General features: G+C 38.7%; 1 protein-coding gene across 1 annotated transcript in view; it reads left to right on the forward strand.

Annotated features, from left to right (window-relative positions):
- Positions 1 to 21,643, forward strand: part of LOC143037891 (uncharacterized) — a 166,111-nt gene that overhangs the window by 100,540 nt on the left and 43,928 nt on the right. The window contains exons 6-11 of the mRNA XM_076206526.1: positions 9,152 to 9,295; positions 9,633 to 9,721; positions 10,859 to 11,063; positions 11,922 to 12,082; positions 17,400 to 17,505; positions 21,515 to 21,637. Of these exons, the coding sequence (XP_076062641.1) occupies positions 9,152 to 9,295; positions 9,633 to 9,721; positions 10,859 to 11,063; positions 11,922 to 12,082; positions 17,400 to 17,505; positions 21,515 to 21,637 (828 nt within the window). The remainder of the gene's footprint in view (positions 1 to 9,151; positions 9,296 to 9,632; positions 9,722 to 10,858; positions 11,064 to 11,921; positions 12,083 to 17,399; positions 17,506 to 21,514; positions 21,638 to 21,643) is intronic.

Below are 21,643 nucleotides of genomic sequence, written 5' to 3' on the forward strand. Positions count from 1 at the left end.
AAACAACAGTCAGAACCAATATTTGCAATGCAGAATTAAACCTGAACAACAACAACAGATTGTGCAAAAACAGCGTTTATAATCCACGTGCACACGGAAACATAAATCCTTCGATATGGGAATGATAGAAATACAAGTTTGTGCTGAAGCTTTGGAACCTTCCATCACCACATCAATCAAGAGCGTGCATTCCATGCACAGATGCACCACAGCCCTCCACACCATACCTACATACTCAACATAGAAAATAAATAAAATATATACACACAGAGGTCACATAGCAAACATTGCAATATTGAAAAAGTATATAGAAAAATTATTGAACGAATATACACTCCGACATAAAAAAAAATGCTTTATATTTCATGTTTGTTTAAGATAATTTCACGATAACGGTGACCGTAACTACACCTTGCCATACACTCTGCCGGATTTACGACAATTATTAACGAATTTGCGTACCATTCCCGTGAGAGGGTTGGTTTATGTTATATCAAAACAAGCACCTCAAGACTTCGACCCAGTTGCGCGCTGCCTGTTCGCACACCACTTTTTACAAATCTAACCTGTCTCCCGAAATACGTGTCCCAGATGTGCACTTTAGATTAAATATACACTGCTCAACACACATAAATCGAACAGCTCTATAATATATTTTCAGAGACCTGTGGACCATCTTAGGAGTCGGTGATACCTTTAGGACCATGGACATCCTGTTAGCTATGAACTGCCGATACCGAAAAAAAAAGAAAAACTATAAAACGAAAAGAATGGTACCAAAATAAGTGACGAAGTAGAATCTAACTCTTCAGATGTGCCACGAAAGAAACTTTCTAGTCTTTGGGAGTGATAAATAAATCCAGTTTGATGCTTTCAGTAAGCGTTCGCGTCTCGAAGACTCTTTCTCCTTCTCGGACCCAATCAACAAAATCGTTGTCAAGGAAAACCATTATTGATTTACAACAAAGTGATAACCAGCCACCCATACTTACTCACTCCAGAACTATCTAGGATCGTTATAACAACCCAGTCAAGCCCATGTACCCCACGCACTTCAAGTGAGCCAGTACACGAGTTTAATAGTAATAAATTAGTGAAATGAAACTCCGTTAGATCTGCTCTTGATAGATAGTATAGCCCTTATGGCCTACGGGCATTAAATCGAATTTAGTGCTTCTTAGGATCACAAAAGCCCTTTTGGCTGAAAAGGTCTTGGAGTCTTTTGGTTGAAAATATATAAGATATATTACCAGGATGAAGAATTTAACGTGAATAGCTTACATTGATATAGCTAGCTTGCTTCGTAAAAGGAGCCAGTTTGTGTCGTGCCTCAGAAGAGGAGGGGGAAGGAGTGGGAGGGGGAGGGAAGGAAGGACGAGCGAGAGAAGTTAGGAAGAGGGAAGGAAAGAGTGAAGAAAGAATAGTGATGGAAGGGTTGGAAACAAGATAAGGAAGAAAGGGACAGGGAACAATTGGAGGAGGGGGGTGAAGATTAGAAGAGGAAGAAGAGCGAGAGTATGAGGAGGAGTGATGATAGGAGGAGGAAAGAAAATGCAGGGAGGAAGAACGAGAATACAATGAGGAGGAACAAAAGTGAGACTCGACAGTATATTGAGTATACAAATCCTAAAGGAAATTACGAATGGCCTCGGGGGGATTGGAGGGACTGTGTATAATGCAGTGGTTTACAAACTAAGGGCCGTGACTCTCTAGAGCAGCGCTTTCCAACCCTTTCCGACCCTATCATCCCCTATATTCAGGTCTAAGCAGTCCAGCACCCCTATCGTATTACTAGAAGGATAAAGGAAAATGCATGTATACATCGCTTCCCATCACCCCTATAATTTATTTCAGCATCCCAGGTTGGGAAAGGCTGCTGTATAGGGATCATTTCATATTCAGGCGGGGGGCCGTTAGGATTTGATGTTTGAAAAATCTGACGCGGCGGCACTGATCTCCCGCGTTTTCATTCCTGTCGCTGCAGTGAACACGCGTTGTATTTGATTGTAGTTGCAGTGATTGCATGTGAATGTATAATATGAATAAATAAACCTACTATGTGCAATGATGTTTATTCAATATTCTATATATCATAACTGTAAATCTCGTGCACGAAAAATGAGCACTTCAATTTTCTGGCATGGTTAAGGTGGGGCTCGTAACGATTCCTCTAGATCGGTAAACGAAAGGAGTTCGGAGAAACACTGGTATATTAGGAAAGGGGTCAGGATGTAGACCAGGAAAGTAGGCCAGAATGTAAATTAGTAAGAGGACATGGGGAAGAAGGGCCGAGAGAGTGGAAGGAGTTGGAGACCAGATTTTTATTTTCTTGTTTATTTTTTCAAGCTGAGATCCTCCTTGGCAGAGATGGTGGTCGCTACGGCATTGCCTGATGTTGCTGAGAGGCAGAAGCAGTATCCATGGAGCTGCGTTTATTAAATGTTCATTTACGCACTGTGGACGTGTCTCTTTACATAATTTACATTCGAGTGCTCGCCTTAGCCGTGTTCGTTTGTACAATGTATAGTGCACTTGTCGTCGTATACAACGCGTTCTGAATACGTTACTACACAAGTGAATAGCTTGAGTTTGTGTGTGTTTCCCCTGGTACTATATATATATATATATATATATATATATATATATATATATATATATATATATATATATATATATATATATATATATATATATATATATATATATATACTGTATATTGTGACACGCTCAGCTTTAAGCTGTCCTTGTCTCGCCACACCGCACATGTCACTGATCCTGTGCGACAGTGTTGTCTAAGTCCACAGAACGTGACTACGTATGATGGAGGCCGGCCATGTCAAACGTCAGGGGTCACAGTGCACATGTATACAGCTGAATGAGGATCGTGTGACGAAATGGGGAACTCGAGCACTGGTGTACACGGTACAGTGCATCATGGGAGCTGTTGCCAATCCCGCGTAAGATGCCTTTGAGGCCGATTGTATGCTTTTGTGGTCTTGAATCACTCAGCCTCTCGCAATTATGAACAAGTTTTATAGGAAATAATTATTAAACCCCTGGAAGGTATTTTCTGTGAGGCACTAGGCTCTTTGAAATTTGTAGAAAAAAAAATGTGCTGTAAGACTGGTAAAATGGTGAAGGTTTGTTGAACAGAAACGTTATTGCAGCATCTAATAAATAAATTATTAGAAATACTAATGAATCATCAAACCAATCCCGCATTCTTTATTAGTATCTATCCTAAGAAAATTCACGGGATGTTCCAGTACTGTACGGGTGAGGTCCTCTTGATCGTACATGATAATGAGTTGGCGATCAGTGGCAACTGTGTAGAATTGGTGACGTGTCCCAGTGACCTCCTCGGCTCCCTCTCGCACTCTTGGCGTGGCTATGGGTTAGGGAGTAGGAAGAAGGGGATTAGGAGTATGGGATGAATCAGTCACGCGTTGTCAGGTGGAAAACACAGCGAGCCCTCCCCCCTCTCCCCCCTATTCTTCATACCCTAGACGTCTTCCGTCAATACATAACATTCTTGATTCTTCGTTTACGCTTCTGGCTGCCAGCATTGCCCCCATCCCCCTCTCCCTCCCCCTCCCCCACTCCTAACCCTTTCATGTACCCAGACAGACGATTGCGCGTCAGATGGAGAATGTTGAATATGTTTCTGTTGCCAAATAACAGTGCCAATATGCCCCCACCTCCAGTAAAATTGACATTGACCTTGGGACCTTATTTTAACCGTGAATGCCACTGGCATCATCGTAGTCCTTGCTCTCCAGTAAAAACAACTATTTTGGTTCCACTATAACGAGAGTCCCACTATCACCAGCCATTGGCACCAGTGTTGGTGATACTCTCGCTAGCCTCACCACCAGTGATGCTGTGGTCATCATCATGACAAACCTAACCGCTATCACCACTGTCATCACGGCAGTGAGCATAAATCAACACTATCTCCACTTTCACACCTAGAAATTCCCTCTATCCTCTTTTCAAAACAGAATTTTAAAATTTCCTCCACGCATCTTTCCTCACCCATGTACACGCATTCGCACGCTCAAACTTTGCAGGTACAGTATAGGATGAAAGATCAACAGGAGGTCATGGTAGGAAATTGGAAAGATAAACTTATTAGATGTCAGAAAGCGCCGTCCACATAGAGGTGTAGATTTATGAAACAAGTAGGACGAAAATATAATCCAAGGCAACACCACAAACGAATTTTGATGAATGGAGGCAAAATGACAAGAAACTATAAGCACAGCTCCAATTCCATGTACTACAACTAAGTACGATTAGGTACACACACACACACACACACACACAGTGCACATGTATACAGTTGGTAGAACGATGAACTACTAGCATGGTGGTGCGCGTAGTGCTTGGTTCGAATCCTGCCCAGGGCCGAAATTATTTCGGTACAACTGTGCTTCGGGTCGTTACTCTGACTCTTGTGGGCGGGGAGTTGGGTGTGTGTGTGTGTGTAAGGTCATAGCATTACCCATAGATCGGACCTACGAGCTCTGAGCTCTCTTCCAGGAGGGAAATAGCTGTCGATCACGAGTTCAACACGTGATCCAAAGACCAAAGTGAATACACGATTTTAAGAAAGAACTGGATGCGGAAAGATACAACTGCGGGGCACTACGAGCATAGCTCTCCTCCCGAAAAATACAACTAGGTAAATACCCACACAGATTAGAAAATTAACTTAAATGACAACAAATGCATAGTATTGGAAATTGGCAAAACCTAGAAAAAATGGGTATTTAATCTATTACAAAAGCAAACTAAAGAAGATCTAAGAGCGTAGGTAACGAATACCATTTCACCTGACAAACGGATCAGCAAAATCGTGAGTGAACGACACATTTTTGCCGAACATGAAAAGAACTTCACTACATGGACGACACGATAAAAAATTGCCTGATACGCCTTAGTCATGCAACAGTGGTGTGGCTCCGCCTTGAGTGAAAAATATAAACAAGATTGAGAAAATAAAAAAGAGCAGCGACTAAATTTGTTCCCATTCATGTAGATCTATCTATATACCAATAGGCTTTTCCCTCCGGGAGGTAGCTAGCCACAAAAAAAGGGAAAAAAAGAAAAAGAAAAAAGAGAGAGAGAGAAGACTGAAAAAGAAAAACAAGAGTTGTATATAGACATTTGTGAATGGAGGCTGAGAGATTGTATGAAGGAGTGATTGTGCCGACAGAACTGTATGGGGCAGAAACATAGAGCATTAGAGATGAAGAGAGGAGAAGTTTGAGTGTGTTTGAGATGAAATGCCTGAGAATTATGGTAGGGGTTACTAGGGTGGATAGAGTGAGAAACGAGGAGGTGAGGAGGAGAGCGGGGGTGGAGAGGGAGTTGGGAAATACGGTTGATGAAAGAGTATGGTTTGAATGGTTTGGGCACATGGAAAGAATGAGTGAAGAAAGATTAGTAAAAGAAGTGTGGAAGGCAGAAGTGGAATGAATGATTATGAGGGGACGACCAAGAATGAGATGGATGGATGGGGTAAAAGTGGCATTGGGAAAGAGGGGAATGTTTGTTGAGGAAAGAAGAGAGAAGACAAAATAGGGGTGAGTGGAGAATGGTTGTGTGTGGATGTTGCGATGCATGGGAAGGAGTGGGTGGGGGGGATGGGGTGGGGTGAGGGAGTAAATGTGAATGATATTTTGACGCAGCCCGAAGGGATTTCTCCCCGTCTTCTCTTTTTCTGCATGAGGGGACGGAGAAGGGAGGGGGGGTCGCCGATTAAATGAAGCGGTCTTGATGTGGGTGTGCTGTGTCTTGCTACATTGATTCTGACTCAAGGCAGTGGGCGAGATGCAGGGATGACCCGTCATCCAGGAGTAGCCAAGATAAGAGGGAGGGAGGGGTGGTGAATGGGAGTAGAGTATTTGGGGATGGAATGGGTGGGAGTGGATTTCATGCTTTTGTCTTTTGGTTACCTCCTTTGTAAAGGGGAAAAAAGCCATTGGTATATATATATATATATATATATATATATATATGTATATATATATATATATATATATATATATATATGATGATGGTGGAAAAAGAAGTCACGTGTCTAGTTCCGAGTTTCTGAGGTCAAGTTGGTCAATATATATGGCAAAAGAAGGAACGTGGCAAAGTGTCAGGTTGGTCCCCCACTCGACCTCATCTGTCGGTGTGGCGGATTGTCACAGCGGGTGGACCAAGTATCCTCATGTTGTTCGCGTGGCTGAAACGTCCGTCTGGATCAGGGGCTCTGTGTTTATTATTCATTACGATAAAGTGTGCTGCTGCTTTAGCCCATATTAAATCCCCAGTTCTCTTATTGATGTTATCATGGATGTTGATAAAAACTGACTCCATCGCCTTTCTTTCCTGCCGTGTAATGTTATCCATGAGAATTCTTGCCTGGTCCCATTTTGGTAGATGGCCTCTTTCATCGACATGGATAACTAATGCACTACTAACCCTGTGGTGCCTTACATCTGCTCGGTGTTCTTTCAATCTGGTGTCTAAGCCTCTGCCGGTTTCACCGATGTATTTTCTGTCACATCCACCACACGGGATTTCGTAAACTACGCTGTTTGTATTTGTGGTTGGGTCTTTTTTCTTGATTAAAAGGTCCTTTATTTTCGTACCTGTGGAAGTTGCAAGACGAATGTTGGAGGACGATAAGATTTTGTCTAGATCTCTTGTTAGATTGGAATTTGGGACCACCCAATATTCGCCACTCAGGCGAAACTAGTCAGGAATAAAAGTATTTCCCTCAGCCCGTGTTCCCTTACCTCCTATCCACATTCGTCACAATGTATACACAATATTAATAATGTTATATTTCCATAATGCAAGTTCCAACGGGGTGACAATATTAATAGTTAAATAAAAATGACTTATGGTATACGAATTCTACAGAAAACGAATTCTTCAAGGCGTGACCTTGCTACACATTCACATCCAATCCGTCTCAAGCCCAGATCAAGTTAGTGCACCAAACACCGAAATAGGACAATGTTGTCCAATTCAAATATGGTTTATCCATCCATTGTCAACTATAGAGACTCGGAGGCTTAAGCTGGGTGCACACTGTGCTTCATGCAGATCTGCATGTAGCAGGTGGCGGTGTTGAAAGCGGAGTAGTGCCCATACTGATGTCCACACTGAGTGGACACGAAGAAAGAATGCCAGTCTCACAGATGCAATTCTTATTATCACTGAATAGCTCCTATCATTCCAAGTATTTTGAACCTCATAAATAAGTACCGCAAACTAATAGTAACGTCAGAAACTATTTTATTTACTTTATTAATTTGTTTATTTGTTATTATTATTACTATTATTATTATTTGTTTTATTATTTTTTTGCGAGGGCTGCGGTGCAGAATAGTACAACTGTACATAATATAACCTAAAAACTCTTGCAAAAGTGTTGCCAGGCCTGAGAGCAGGAAAATCATTTAGATCTGTTGTCTGCAGGTACCTACAACTTTTCGTTTTGACCTATTTTCGTCAAAGAAAAATCAGTAAATAAATTGTTTGCCTGTCTCAAATGCAATTCTTATCTATATCATTGGATAGCTCCTATCATTCTGAATATTTTGAATCCCATAAATAACACTAACTAACACTAACACTAACTATCCCATAAATAACACTAACTAACACTAACAGTAACGTCAGTAACGATCTTTAAAAAGTTAGAGTATTTCGCTTCAATTGAAAGTTGGATAACGGTCAATACGTTGTATGTCTATCTTGGCCCCAGGGACATCGTCCTCTAACAATAAAACCTATGGAAATTGGTCGCATATATTGCTTACTCGTTTCAATGCATTGAGATTATCCGCATCTTGGTGATTTGTCCGACTGCCGATGTCAACTTTGCGATTTGTTATTGGAGAGTAGGAGACGTAGTTCTTTTCCTGTACTGTACACTACACCATGAGAACGGGGTACCGATTTGCATTACTGTGATACTTTTAGGCGGGGCCAAGTTGGTACTACAACACGAGCAAGCCGATGTGTGTGCATTGATATACAATCAGGTAAATGCACACATGCGCAGACAAGGAAGATAAATTCATTGATAGTACAGATCGGAGATAATTCGGAGAGACGAGGGAAAAGAAGAAATATGATTGTTTTTATAAATGCTTACGATTCTGGAATTAGAAAGAAGACAAGAAAAAATGGGAAAAGGAGGGCATTAGTTTAACGGATGTGAGACTACGAGAGGGAGAGGATAGAGGGGGAAAGGATAGGGCACGAGGACGATAAAGATAGAGGAAAGAATAGACCATTAAATGAAATTATGATGACAAGAAATAAGTAATTGTATTGTTATTGTCGTTATTGTTGTCGGCCTACGCCGACAATCCCTCTATGGACACTAGGGCAGTGGTTCCCAAATTATCTTATATGACTCCTTTTTTGCTTACAACAGAGACGCATCCCCCGACACACCTTTTATATATCTATATGAAATAATGTATTCATAATTTTGTATTATATAATGTGTAATTATATAGCTTATAGAAAACAGGTTGGGTGACTGATATAATGATACTGTGCACATATGTAACGGCAGATACTTGTTCTTGAAATTATTTCGTTAGTCTTATTAAATATTGATTTTTGAGCAGACGACTTCACGCTTTCTTGTATCCTTCTCACTTCTCCCGGGGGTGGGGGGTGGGGGTGGGGAGGCACCTCCTATTTTGGGAACTACTGCTGTAGGAATTCTAGGGCCTAGGGCCCTAGGCTGAATTCGTGTCGTCATTTTTGGATGTCTGTTATGTTAATATCTTTTAACCCATGGCTGTGTTTATATATATATATATATATATATATATATATATATATATATATATATATATATATATATATATATATATATATATATGTGTGTTTATATATATATAAATATATATATATATATATATATATAATATATATATATATATATATTATTATTATTACAATATTGACTTCAGCTGGAAGCACATCATGTGAAGTATTAAACTTGAGTAATTGACAGGACTTCGGTTCTTGGAATGGAATAGATGTTTGTCAGGGAATGGCTTCCAGGAAGCTCATGTCCGTGATTTACGCCCATGATATATTTGCATTTGCTTACTCCTGACAGATCTGGGTGCTCCGGAAGCAGGCAACACATGCCATCTGTAAACCTGGGCAACGTTTCTACATCTGCTCGCTGTCAGCCACTACAGTTGTCTATAAAGGGCAACTTACCTCTGACCAGCTCTGGACCTATTTCAAGGACTTGGCGGTCAGTGGAATATTTTCAAGTTTGTTTTTGAGTGTGTGTGTATGTGTGTTTACCTGTTAGTGGTACTGCACAGGACTATCATAAATATCATATTATTTCCTTCTTCAAGATTGTCATATATGATCATTATATCAATGTTTGAACTTTAGAAAACTGCATTTGTTTCATGCTTGAGGACATATCCAGTCATAAATATGTGGGCTTGAATTTGCATTAGCTTTGTAATGGTACATGGAGTGACTGGTTTGCCTGTATTTATTATGTTGTGCACTTTATTTTGTGAATGACATGAATTTCCTAGAGGGCAATTTGTTCTGATGTTCCATTTATCTTGCAGAACCCTGAGTATGAAACCTACCTGGCTTTGGTCCATACTAGGTTCTCAACAAATACCTTCCCCTCTTGGGAGCGGGCACATCCTCTCAGGTGAGGCAAAAGTTTTGTTTATATTGCACATTTAACTCCATTACCACTTTTTTCCCCCATCTCCAATTTGTGCACTCTTTCCCATAACTTAGGAGAGAAAAAAAAATCTTCAAACCTTTCACTTCATCTCGTACATCCCTTGAGCTCCTACCCACTATAACCATGAGGAAACTGCACCAAATTAACAATGATTGTTACCTTGAGTTACAATGGCTGGAAACCCACATCCCCACAACAGCTGGCACTGGTCCCTGGGCCCTCACATAAGTTTCTATGGGAAAAAACTGTTGTCTGTGTTGTATTAGTGTAGAGCTCTTTCTGTAACACTGGCTTATAGTAATAGGAGAGGAGCAGTCACCAGATGATAGCTCACCTTGTGAAAAGATGGAGTAAATACTGTAATGTCAAAACTAATAGAGGTCTTGGACTCTGTATTGAGACCAAGTGTCATACCTTTGAGGCTGCAGGAGGCGAAGGTGTTTATCAGTTTTGAAGACAACAGGGAGGTGATTCTTTTTGACATGTCTTGTATGACCAATACTTACAAGTACCCATCAGTGGTTCCTGCAACACATTATTTCCCCAGAAGTACTTCCAGTTCAGGGATTGGTGATGGGTACCTGCTATTGGTGATCTTGGATGATGGATGGCAGAGAATTATCATCTCCCTGTTTCCCATTTCCAAAACAAGTCAACTTTTTTTTATCTCCATCTAGAAGTACAGCCACACTGGCCTGGCACTTAGTCTGGACTGTACTCAGATATCTATCAACTTTAACTGTATGTTCTCCATCTCGCACGAGGAGAGCTGACAATTGGCATCTGCTCTTGTCCTCCTATCACTTTCAGATGGTGACATAGAAACAGTTCCACATTAATACAACACAGATGACAGTCCATAGTTTCTTCCCAGAACAATCTATAGGAGAGCCTTAGGATCATTGCCAGCCAATGTAGGGCTCTAGATTTCCATTCAGTGTAGGGTATCTATGTGGCACAAGGACAACACCTGGTACCTTGATAGTATTTATGAATTAATGTATTCTGTGTATTTGCTCATATGTGCATTCCAAACTGCAGTTCTTACTTTATGCAAAGTGAACAAAAGCAAGTAATTGTTGTTTCTTTCTCATTCAGGCTAATGGCGCATAATGGTGAAATCAACACGTTGAGGGGGAACGTTAACTTGATGAAGGCTCGAGAGGGTGTCATGCACAGTTCTGAGTTTGGTGATGAACTGTCCAAGCTTTATCCTGTGGTTGAGCCCAACTTATCTGATTCTGGTGCTGTTGACTGTTGCCTGGAATTTTTAGTCATGGCTGGAAAGAGATCATTGCCAGAGGTTAGTATACATCTTAGATGTTCTAAGGTGGAAACATTGTACCATTATTTGTCTTTTCTAGCTATCATTGATATGTTCCATGAGGTGGTGGGTAATTCAATTTGACCAGAGGTGTATGTTTAATGTATTGGGGTAGAGACATCTAATATGCATGGAAACAGATTGTTGTTACATGGTAAACAATGCACAGAGCCGGGAAAGAGATAGGCTTGCATTATCAGTTTCATAAGATTTAGAATATTGGTCATATTATACCCCCTACTGTGAGACTAAAACATGCTATTGCAAACTGGGAGGCTAAGATATGTTGATACAAAAATATGAAATGGTGGATTTATGAACCTGAGACATACAATGGAGATGTTTGTAAGTACTGACAATAATCAAACACACAAATATTTTATCATAAGTACTGGACACATCATATTGGTGCATGTGAAAATCAACAACAACAAAAAAGACATATATACATCAGTCACAAGAATGGGCTTTGGACAACCGAAGGAAAATCTAACCAGTCCACAAATATTTTATAAGAATCACACTCAACTATACTTTCACAGCTTTGTTCCTAACAATCAGGAAAACATAGATATCTTACAAACCATACAAAATAAAGCATTGAGAATGATAATAATAGGATGCACCAAAACCACCCAAATAGAACACCTGCACACAAAAACCAAAATTCTCCCCATCAAGATATAGTGTGAAAATGATATAGCCCAAGCTGGGACCTGAAGGTAAAACTAGGGATGATAGATTGAGAAAATTAGATTTACCCCATGAGCATAGCCTATTTCCTGTAAAATATAGATAGGTAAATACAATTAAGGTAATTTGTCATTTTATTTGTAGGCAATTATGACAATGGTTCCTGAAGCTTGGCAGAATGACACCCAAATGCACCCAGATAAGCGAGACTTCTACCGCTGGGCAGCATGTGCCATGGAACCATGGGATGGACCTGCCCTAATGACCTTTGCTGATGGACGCTATGTTGGGGCAATCCTTGACAGGTAATTTGGCTTGAAATCTAGACTTGTTTGTTTTACAGAGACAAGATGAAAAATACCACTGTATATGAACTGCAGTAGTTATTGTAATTGTATTATGTATCAATGTGTTGTTACTCTCTGTGGTAATTATCCCTCTGTTTTTGCAAATAGTTATTGTAGTCAAAAACCTTTACAAATACATAACACATGGATAATGACTGCTGACTTGAAGAGGCATCTCGACATCTTCTGTACCAAGTGTCTTTGTAGAATTATATGGTATTGCTGGTATGACCTTGTATCAAACCAACAACTGCTGTGTGAGACTTGGTCAAGGCCTGTTGCCAGCATAATTCATAAATGTTGTCAACTTCAACTAAATAGGCATGTAGCATGCTTCCCTAACGTTGATCCCACTCACAGGGTTATCTCCACAAGAGACAACCCTCAGAACAACAGAGGAGACACCCACTGAATTCAAGGCTGGAGCAAGTTGGCCAGTTATGCTGTGTGATATTTGACATAAGCGGGTTGGCTGCATGGGTACTTCCTCGGGAAAACCATGGGGTATGGCATCGGTGCATGAGTGAATTGGTGCACCCCAGGGTATATGCCTCACTGGTGATGATGCATGTATAGGCAAACCTCGTTGTACATTCAGGATACATTTAGTGAAAGTTGGTCATAAGCTGATCAATTGTATATTGATCAACATATCTTTTGGGAAAATAGGGTTACATTTCCAGACACACAAAAATAACAAATGTTAGAATACCCACATTCCATATCACAAGGTATGGTTAGATGTATTGTATGTCCCATATTACGTAGTTATTAGATGCACTTGTCTCTATAAAATGTCTCCAGTGTCCTATAAGCTGAAGATTAGTGACAGGAGTTGTAAGTTTGGGTTGTGGGGTGAGCATGAAACAAAAACAAATCCAGTGTTCCAAGATTAAATAAACAAAATCAATCTTCAGTAACACCTTCCTTATTTTTTGAACTAAGTCACAAAACAGCATCATTTGTGTTGGACATTTTAAAACAGTTCCACAGGATAGTATGCTTTCATTAGGAGTTGCTGGGTATTTTCAAATCATTACTTGTATGTGTGTGTTTGTTTGTCTGTCTGTTTACCTAATTATACTTACCTAATTGTAATATACAGGAAAGAAGCAGTGTTCATTGAAGCCCACCAGCTACTCTCCACTCTGACCGACACAAATTTCACACTACATTTCACAAGTACTACCAACAGAATGCAACAATGAAACTACATATACTGCTTACTACTCAAATATGTACCACAGCCTACTACCCAAACTACACAAATCATCCATACAGAAAAATATTCACACCCAAATAACTAATCAAGATCTTCAAAAAAGATCAACAAACTCAATACTACAACAACCCCAAGGTATAAATCTCACAGAGAAAGCTCTCCCACACCAAGCAAGAGTCACAATGGCACAACTGCGCTCAGGACACCATCCGTCATTAAGACAATACCAACACAGAATAGACCTGGCCACAGATTCAAACTGCCCTAGATGTAACCACCACACAGAAGACAGAACGCCTACTATAATGCCCCACCATAACAATCTCCAGACAACAAGAACAATATTTTTTCTCTAAGTTATTTATGGTTCAGACTGGAGGCTGTGGGTCTTCTGCAAGAGAGACCAGGGCCAAGGTCTTTGAACTGATTGTATGTTCACTAGAAGAAAGAATTACTCGGAAGTAACAAAGATATAAAAAAAATGTGGGCTTTACACTGGAATACACAATAGTGATGTGCTCCTGCACAAAAAGAAAGATACAAGAAAAGTTGAAAGAATATAAATGGGACCAACAAAAGTTGTCAACCTAGCCAAAAAAGAGAAAGGCAGCATGATTGCTGTGTTTAGAACTATGAAAGGTGTGAAAATTGACAAAGAAGATATATTAGGAAGATACCAAGAGGACACAACATAAAAAATTAAGAAATATAGTTATCTCCTCAAATATATTTGAATGAAAAAAGTAGTACAGGCAGACAGTCTAAATGAATTTAAGTAAAATGACTCCCATTCCCAGCAGTGATTGTTACCTTCTTCAACAATCCAACCACATATGGTAAAGATGACTACTTTAGCCACAGCTATTCACCTCCTCGTGTACATTTCTCACCTTTTCAATCTGTGGAGACAGATAGTATCCCACAACAATAGCTCCTGTCCTGTATATTATAATTAAGTAAATACAAAGCAAATATGAAATTCCTCATGCTGCCTGTTGACAATGGAAATGGTGGCACTTGCCATTGTGAATTTTTTTTACTGTGGTTTTACCTACATTTCTCCTGGTAGCCCTAAAAACTTTATTTTTGAAGGAACTCAACCTAAGTGCCTCTTTCCAGTACTAAAAACTGGGTTTGATGTATGTCACAAAGGCTGTTTTCTTAGAATTGTTGGAATAAGATTTATGAAGATTATTTGTCTGTTTGATTATTTTTGTGTGGTTCACAATATGTATTAAGTATGGACATAAGAGCATAAGAACAATTTGAAACTAAATGTGAGTAACAAGTTATCTTTATGAAATTGTGCATATTTTACTCCCTATATTTTTATTCTAAAATTTCTGGGAAGATTTCTGTTATGATTCTGTTATAAACTATATTTACAAAGAATATTCCTGAAATCACTATATGTACATCATTTGTTTGTTTTTATGGAATGATCCCAGTTCCTCCTGTAACATATTATTGTGGCTGGTTTATTTTATATTTAAACTATCTACATCATCCATTGGCTTGTCAAAACAGTTCCCAGACAACAAAGATTCCAGCTGGTCCACACCTAAAGTTGAATCTTAAGACCTGCCTTGGCTCATCAGATGCTGGTGGTCTGCTGTTGTGTGCATGTGGGCATACAGTAATTCTTATGGAGGAATTACCTGTTGGTTCATGTTGTTGCTTCCTTTGTCTCTATATCTAGGCCTCTCTGCCAGTTATTTTGTTAGTTAAAAAAGTGATGATTACTTTTTATTTCAAGCTTCCATATTTGTGTAGAGTACATGACACCTTCCTTCAATTGAAGCTTTTGTGGAGTAGGCTTAGAGAAAAATGTTAATTTTTTTTTTTTTTTTAACTTTATTGATCATGCAAGATATTTTCTCTGATTCCTCCACAAAAGTTTCCCATTGTTCCTCCTCATTAGTTAACCTTTGCTCGCCCTCCTCTTCCCTATATGATTGTGCTCTTATCCTTTTCTGTGTGCAGGGCAGTTGAAAGACATCTAATATATATATACATATATATATTTTCATAACCAAAAGTACAAAAATATAGATTATGGCTAGGACTACAGAGGAAACTATTTGAGTGCTAATACAATTATGGTAGAAGATAGGTTTTAGTTTTATAATGTAACTTACTTTAGGATTTATTGGAAAGGGAAATGAATTGAAGAATGGGGCTCTATGAGGGAAGAGAGAAATAGAAGATTATATTGTATTTGCTGGCCTTTAAGATAGAAATTTCTCTGGGAAGAAGTGTAAAAAAAGAAGTATCTTCCCTCCAGTACTTTAGTATCAGTGATGGAAATCAGAATTTCAGAGGTATACATCAACAGATTTCCCCAAGAGGTAGGTTAGCACCTCTAATTCTGTCCACTTGTGTCATTACAGTTGCCACAGGGTTTACAAGCATTTGCAAGCTGAAAACAAACTAAATTCAGATTGTTATACAACTGAATACGCATTAGCAAAGGACACATATTGATCATGCATGGGGCTGGAAGTGTTGTCCCATACTAGAAGTTGCAGAGTTAGTACTGCCACTACAGTCACTCAGTTCACTATCAACCAAGTTGAGGATTGGTCTTTAGATTAGTCTCTAGAGCACTGGACTATACACTGATATGCCTAGCATCCTCAGATTTACTTCCTTCACCACCCTATTACACAACCCATATATAACCCCACCTTTACCTCAAGCCACTCATTGTCTCCATTTTTTCCCCTTTCATAATATGTGTTAGTTACATATAAAGTTTTGACTACCCTCATCCCATACTTCCACAGCACATTCCATAGCACATCTGTTTGTCACACACTTACAAATCCAGGAAAGCCCCCCAAAAATTGTATGTCTCAATACAACAATTCAACTCCACACCCTCCTCATTTCTTAAATACACACTGCTTTTCCTCTGTTCTTTTCCTGATCCTCTAAGTTAACAACCACCCATACCCCTTACCAACTACACTATTACATTTATACTTATTCCATTTTACCCTGGTATAGTGGAATAACACATGCATAGTAGTAATCTAACTATATCCCAGATTCATTCATATATCAGTCCGTGAAAAAACATTCTCAGTGTATATGGAGAAAACAAGTTGAGTGATATCAAGCAACTTTATGACAACTTTTTACAGCTGTCATTAATGTGATATTTTTAGATTAAATAAAACCGTTAAACATTACAAAATGATGGACATTTTTTAGATTTCAATTAGTTTTTAGGTCTAGTATCCTAGATATACAAATCAATTTTTTTGCAAATATGTTCAACCATTTTTGCAACAACTTTTTCAATCTGTTGTTCCAGGTCTCTTGCAGAAGACCTGTGGCTTTTAGTAGTAGAATATGATAGAAGAAAAGCAACCCCACAAAAATTTTGATGTTGATGATTAAGAAAGGGTGGAGAATCAGGCATCAAACAGTCTGAGACAGTTTGTAAGAGAAAATGGTTTTGGAAAAGTATGTAAGGAAGGGAACTGTAAATGGATAGAAATTGCTTTGTTTTGACTCTCCAGTAGTGAAGAAAACACAGGGTAATAGATAGGTATTGAAGATGAAAACTGTATTGTTATCTTTTTATGATATGAAGATATTATTTTTTCTTAGTTTGCTTGAAAATACTTCTATACTTGATGTGTCAAACACCATGACACTACAATACTAATCATTGACACTCCTCTTTTACTGCCCTGCCCATAACCTATAATTACTGTGTCAACTTGATATCTCAACAACAATTCATATTTTGGCAGAAATCAGTGATGAAAGACTTGGCTGGTAAAATGTTTTGAAAGACAAAAGAATTTGTTTATAAAAATGAAATTGTTGTAGAGTATCAGGCAGTACACGGAAGATTAAGAGCCAAAACTGTCTAAGTAATAATGACTATCGTAACTCGATTCCTTTTCTGTTCCTTCTCTTCTTGAGTTCCTCTTTTTTTTTTTTTTTTCTATTTTTTAGGACTACCATGATGAGCTGCTGGCTGCTCCTCGACAATCACCTTGACTAACTTGCTCTTTCGAACTTCCTTCCCTTTTACAGAAATGGCTTGCGTCCTTCTCGCTACTATGTCACCAAGGACCGGGTGTTGGTGATGGCCTCGGAGGTCGGGGTCTATGACACTCCACCAGAGAATATACTGCAGAAGGTAACAGCAGCAGCAGCCTCTCCTGTCTCTGGCCGGCAGGCCAGTGTTAATACTGACAGTGATGGTGGTCACCAACTGAAAATGAAAGCACCATCCATCATAATACTAGATAATAAGCAGGAAAAGCAAGCAAGCATTGCAGGGCAGGGGCAAGGGTGCAGGGCAATCAAGTTGACCTAGTGAGCTGTTGCAGCCAAACCTGACCTGACCTGACCTGACCCAACCCCTTCCCACCATAAGGGAACATTATCACCATCATCTCATTCTTCATCACTCCACAGGACATTATACTCATACTCATCCTCATAGCATTGTAGCAGGTTTCATGTTGAGCCTTCATAACGCAGCTGCAAAACGACAGGTGTGAGAAGCAGAGAATGAATTACTATATCATGGGCATTTTGTTGATCAAATTTGGTAGTAAACAACTACATTCACTTGTTTTAAAGATCAAATCTAAAACTACACCTTGTGATATTGAATGATGTTTTTTTAAGATGAATATTAAGAACGGTGTCTGGAGTTGATACGGAGATTCACTGCACACATTTGGTTTTGAATATAATTTTGATCCAAATTTTAACATGATGCCCAAGGTATACAATCGGACAGGTGGCACAGGTGAGTAATCCATCAGGTAAGCCCCATTCTAATAAAATCTTGATCATCTTCAGTACCACAGCTGACTTTACTCAGAATAATTGATCATTACAGTCTTAAGTGGTACTCCAGATTATTAATTATTGATATAAATTTTTTAGATATTTTGTATATTTATTATTGCTGTAATATATTTATGATGGTTAGATATATTAGTACTGTATTAACATGTTTGTAATGGCATTTTTTAGCTCAAAATGTCAGTGTGATTGTACTAATTTATATGTTCTTGACTAAATTAGTATTTTGATTATATTATTATTTCTCAGTACAGCCCATTCTATGTCATACATGTGGCCCACAATTTTTATTGTATTCTTTGTTCTAACCCGTTAGTCTTGACAGAAAACAGGTACACCTTGGTTGCTGAGATGGAAAACATTGGATACTTCATTTGTATTTATTTTTATTTTGTGGGTGCCAGGCAAACCTTGTAGTTATCAGTACTCTTATCTATGTGTGCATTCCTCTGCTTCTTTCCTATTTAAACAACAAATATAGATACTGTATATAGAAGGCATGTGTATGTACAGTATGAGCACAATACATTCTGCACTGACATTCACTTGTTCCAGACAGCTCCACAAAATCTTTTCACTGAGTGACTGAGATGAACCAATAGCAATGAAGAAAGGCACGTCTCTTACAAATAGGGCCCAATAGCAGGAGTTGGTTTATCCCCACTGATTCACCTTTTGGTGACCCCCCCTCCCCTCCTCATCCATTCAAATGTAAATTACAAAGCAGGTGAGAAAAATATCTCATTGGGTAGCAGCATACTTTCATTCCTTCATCTATTTACAATTACCCTCCATTACCTCTTGTATTTTACACACACTTCCCTGCCCAACATACACACCATGTGCAGCCAAAGCCTCCTTCATTCTAGTCTTGGTCTTCCCCTCAGGTCACTCCATCTGCTTGTGCTTTCCACACACTATTTCCTATTCTTTCTTCATTTAATCTTTCCCTATGCCCAAACTACCTTGGAACTCTGTGCTACTTTTCCAATGCCTTTGTTTCCTCTCCCATTCTCTGCCTAATCTCTAAATTTTTCATGCTATCCATTCTTGTAACATCAAGTCCTACTTTCTCCACTTCCATCAATCTGACTCTTTGTTCCTCCATTTTCATGTCTGTCTGTACCCAGATATCAATAACTTTGTCTTTTATTCTCTCCTCTTTTCATTCAACTGTACATCAGCTTTGTTCCTTCCACCCTTGGATACCACCATAACATTACTCTTAGACAAATGAACTTGGTTTTCTCCTCTCATATACTTTAGCAAACTCACTCACCATCCTCTGTAAGCACCTGCTCAACACTGTTGGTAGAATGTTACCATCTCCAAGGAAAGAATGTTTGTCATCCATTCTTCATAATTTTCTCCAAATTGATTATGCTACTTGGAAGTTGCATTCTGTTCTCCCATTATTTTATCTATATATAACTCAAATTGTCATGGGAATGTTCCCAAACTTACTCAATCCAATATTCACTGCAGACATCTTTCCTAACTGCCCACTTTTACACAAGCTTCACCCTCTTTAACATAAAAATTGCTTCCTCTAAATTCACCCCCTACCACTCTACGAGTATACATTTTCATAATCTCTCAAAGTCCTACTGTCATATGTCTTCTTCAAATCCATAAAGTAGTGTAGTTACTTCCCTCCCTTCCTCACATGTTTAGTTGCTCAGCTATTTTAGAATAACTATTTGATCTTCACAACACCTCTTATAAAAACTACTGTTCCTCTTTAATTGTCTCCTTTGCTTCCATTATCATTAATATTATGATGCTGCCATACACTATAGGATATTCCACAAGCCATCTCTATAGTTCTTAAATTTGAGCTTGCTTCATTTTTCGTTATAAATTGGACATCTCTTTTGTGACTTTGGGAGCCCTGAGAGACCTGGAGCAACACAATGATTGATTGAATTGGCACAGTGCATGCTCTATTCCAGTCTTTGGGTGCTCCTCTTTATAAGGAACATAACTTGAAATGGCATAACAGAAGACATCCAATCTAAAATCATAAATGAATTGAAGTCAAGTGTGATAGATAGAGAAATATGGGACTCCATAAGCTTAGCTCCTTTCCTGTACATTACTGTTAGGTTAATACAATATGCATTCATACCAACCATGTACTAGTCACCAAACTTCTTTTTATAATCTCTTAACTTGCCTCATCCAATCCCTCTGCTTTCCAATATTTCAGTCCTCAAATTCCATTTGCCATATTTGTTTTCACACATTTGAGTGTATTACAGCTTCAGTATTTCTATATATGGAAGACAAGGTTTAACAGATAACAAATGAACTGATGCTGGACAAAAGAATATGTGCACAGCTCTAAATGATAATCCATGAGATTATGGTAATTAGATCCAGACTGCAGCAAGAAACTGGGTGAAAATCCAAGATTTAGGAAAATTAAATCTCAGTAGGGATGATAAGAAATAGGCTGTGAAAATTAGACAAGAAGGAAAGAATATTGAGGTATGCAAACAAGTATACAGATCCATTATTTGAACTAAGCACAAATATCTTTACTGGAAGACTAAGACAAATTTTTGGAGGAAAATATAGGACTCAAATTGGAAATGAGTAATAAGTATAGTTCCACAAGGTATGAATCATGACCATTGTGTACATGAATAACTCAGAAGGAAAAAATAGTTATTTCAACATGGTTGACAATTACTTGAAACTTTTGGGTAAATTGGGGAGTAGTGATTCATGTATGGCTCTAAGATAAGATATAGACAATTTTTTTCTGACGTAAAAACATTGGAAAAAGCAAAACAACAATACAGGGAAAAGACCAAGAAATTTTTAGCAAGAAAATAATACTGGATATTTGTGAACCATTATGACTTTCTGGAACATGTAATGACATTATTTTGACTACTATCAGACAATTATATTTAGCATAAATGAATCTTTGATCCTGAAGGGCCTTTAAGAGTCTTCAAGGTGGCCTTTTGGTGGAGGATAAAGATTCTTCTTCCTTGAATGCTTTTCTTTTCTCTTTCATTTGTATAAACTCTTCTTCATTGGCATTTCATTCTTTTTTCTGCTTCAATTCTAACTTTGATTGCTTTGGTGTTTGGCTTTTGTTTTATTTGATTTCTTCAGTAGATATTGCAAACATAGTTAAAACACCTCTGCTGCCTTTTTTTTTATGTTAGTCATTTACTTGCTGCTCTGTTCTGTCCATTGTTATCTTTCTTTTCTTCTCTTTTCTTTTATTAACTCAAGGCTTTCTGCCTGGCACAAACCCATCATTGAATGTGAGTCACAAGTTCAGCTTTTCACTTTAATTTTCCTGTGTCCAGGGGCGATTGAAACCAGGACGTATGCTACTGGTAGACACTGTGGAGAAAGTGGTCACGAAGGACGAGGAGCTGAAACTGCAAATTGCAAGATCTAGACCACACTCCAAATGGATTGAAGAACAGGTTGGT

Source organism: Oratosquilla oratoria, chromosome 23, assembly GCF_046742065.1.
Source record: "Oratosquilla oratoria isolate Oo_2021 chromosome 23, ASM4674206v1, whole genome shotgun sequence".
Taxonomy (NCBI): Eukaryota; Metazoa; Arthropoda; class Malacostraca; order Stomatopoda; family Squillidae; genus Oratosquilla; species Oratosquilla oratoria.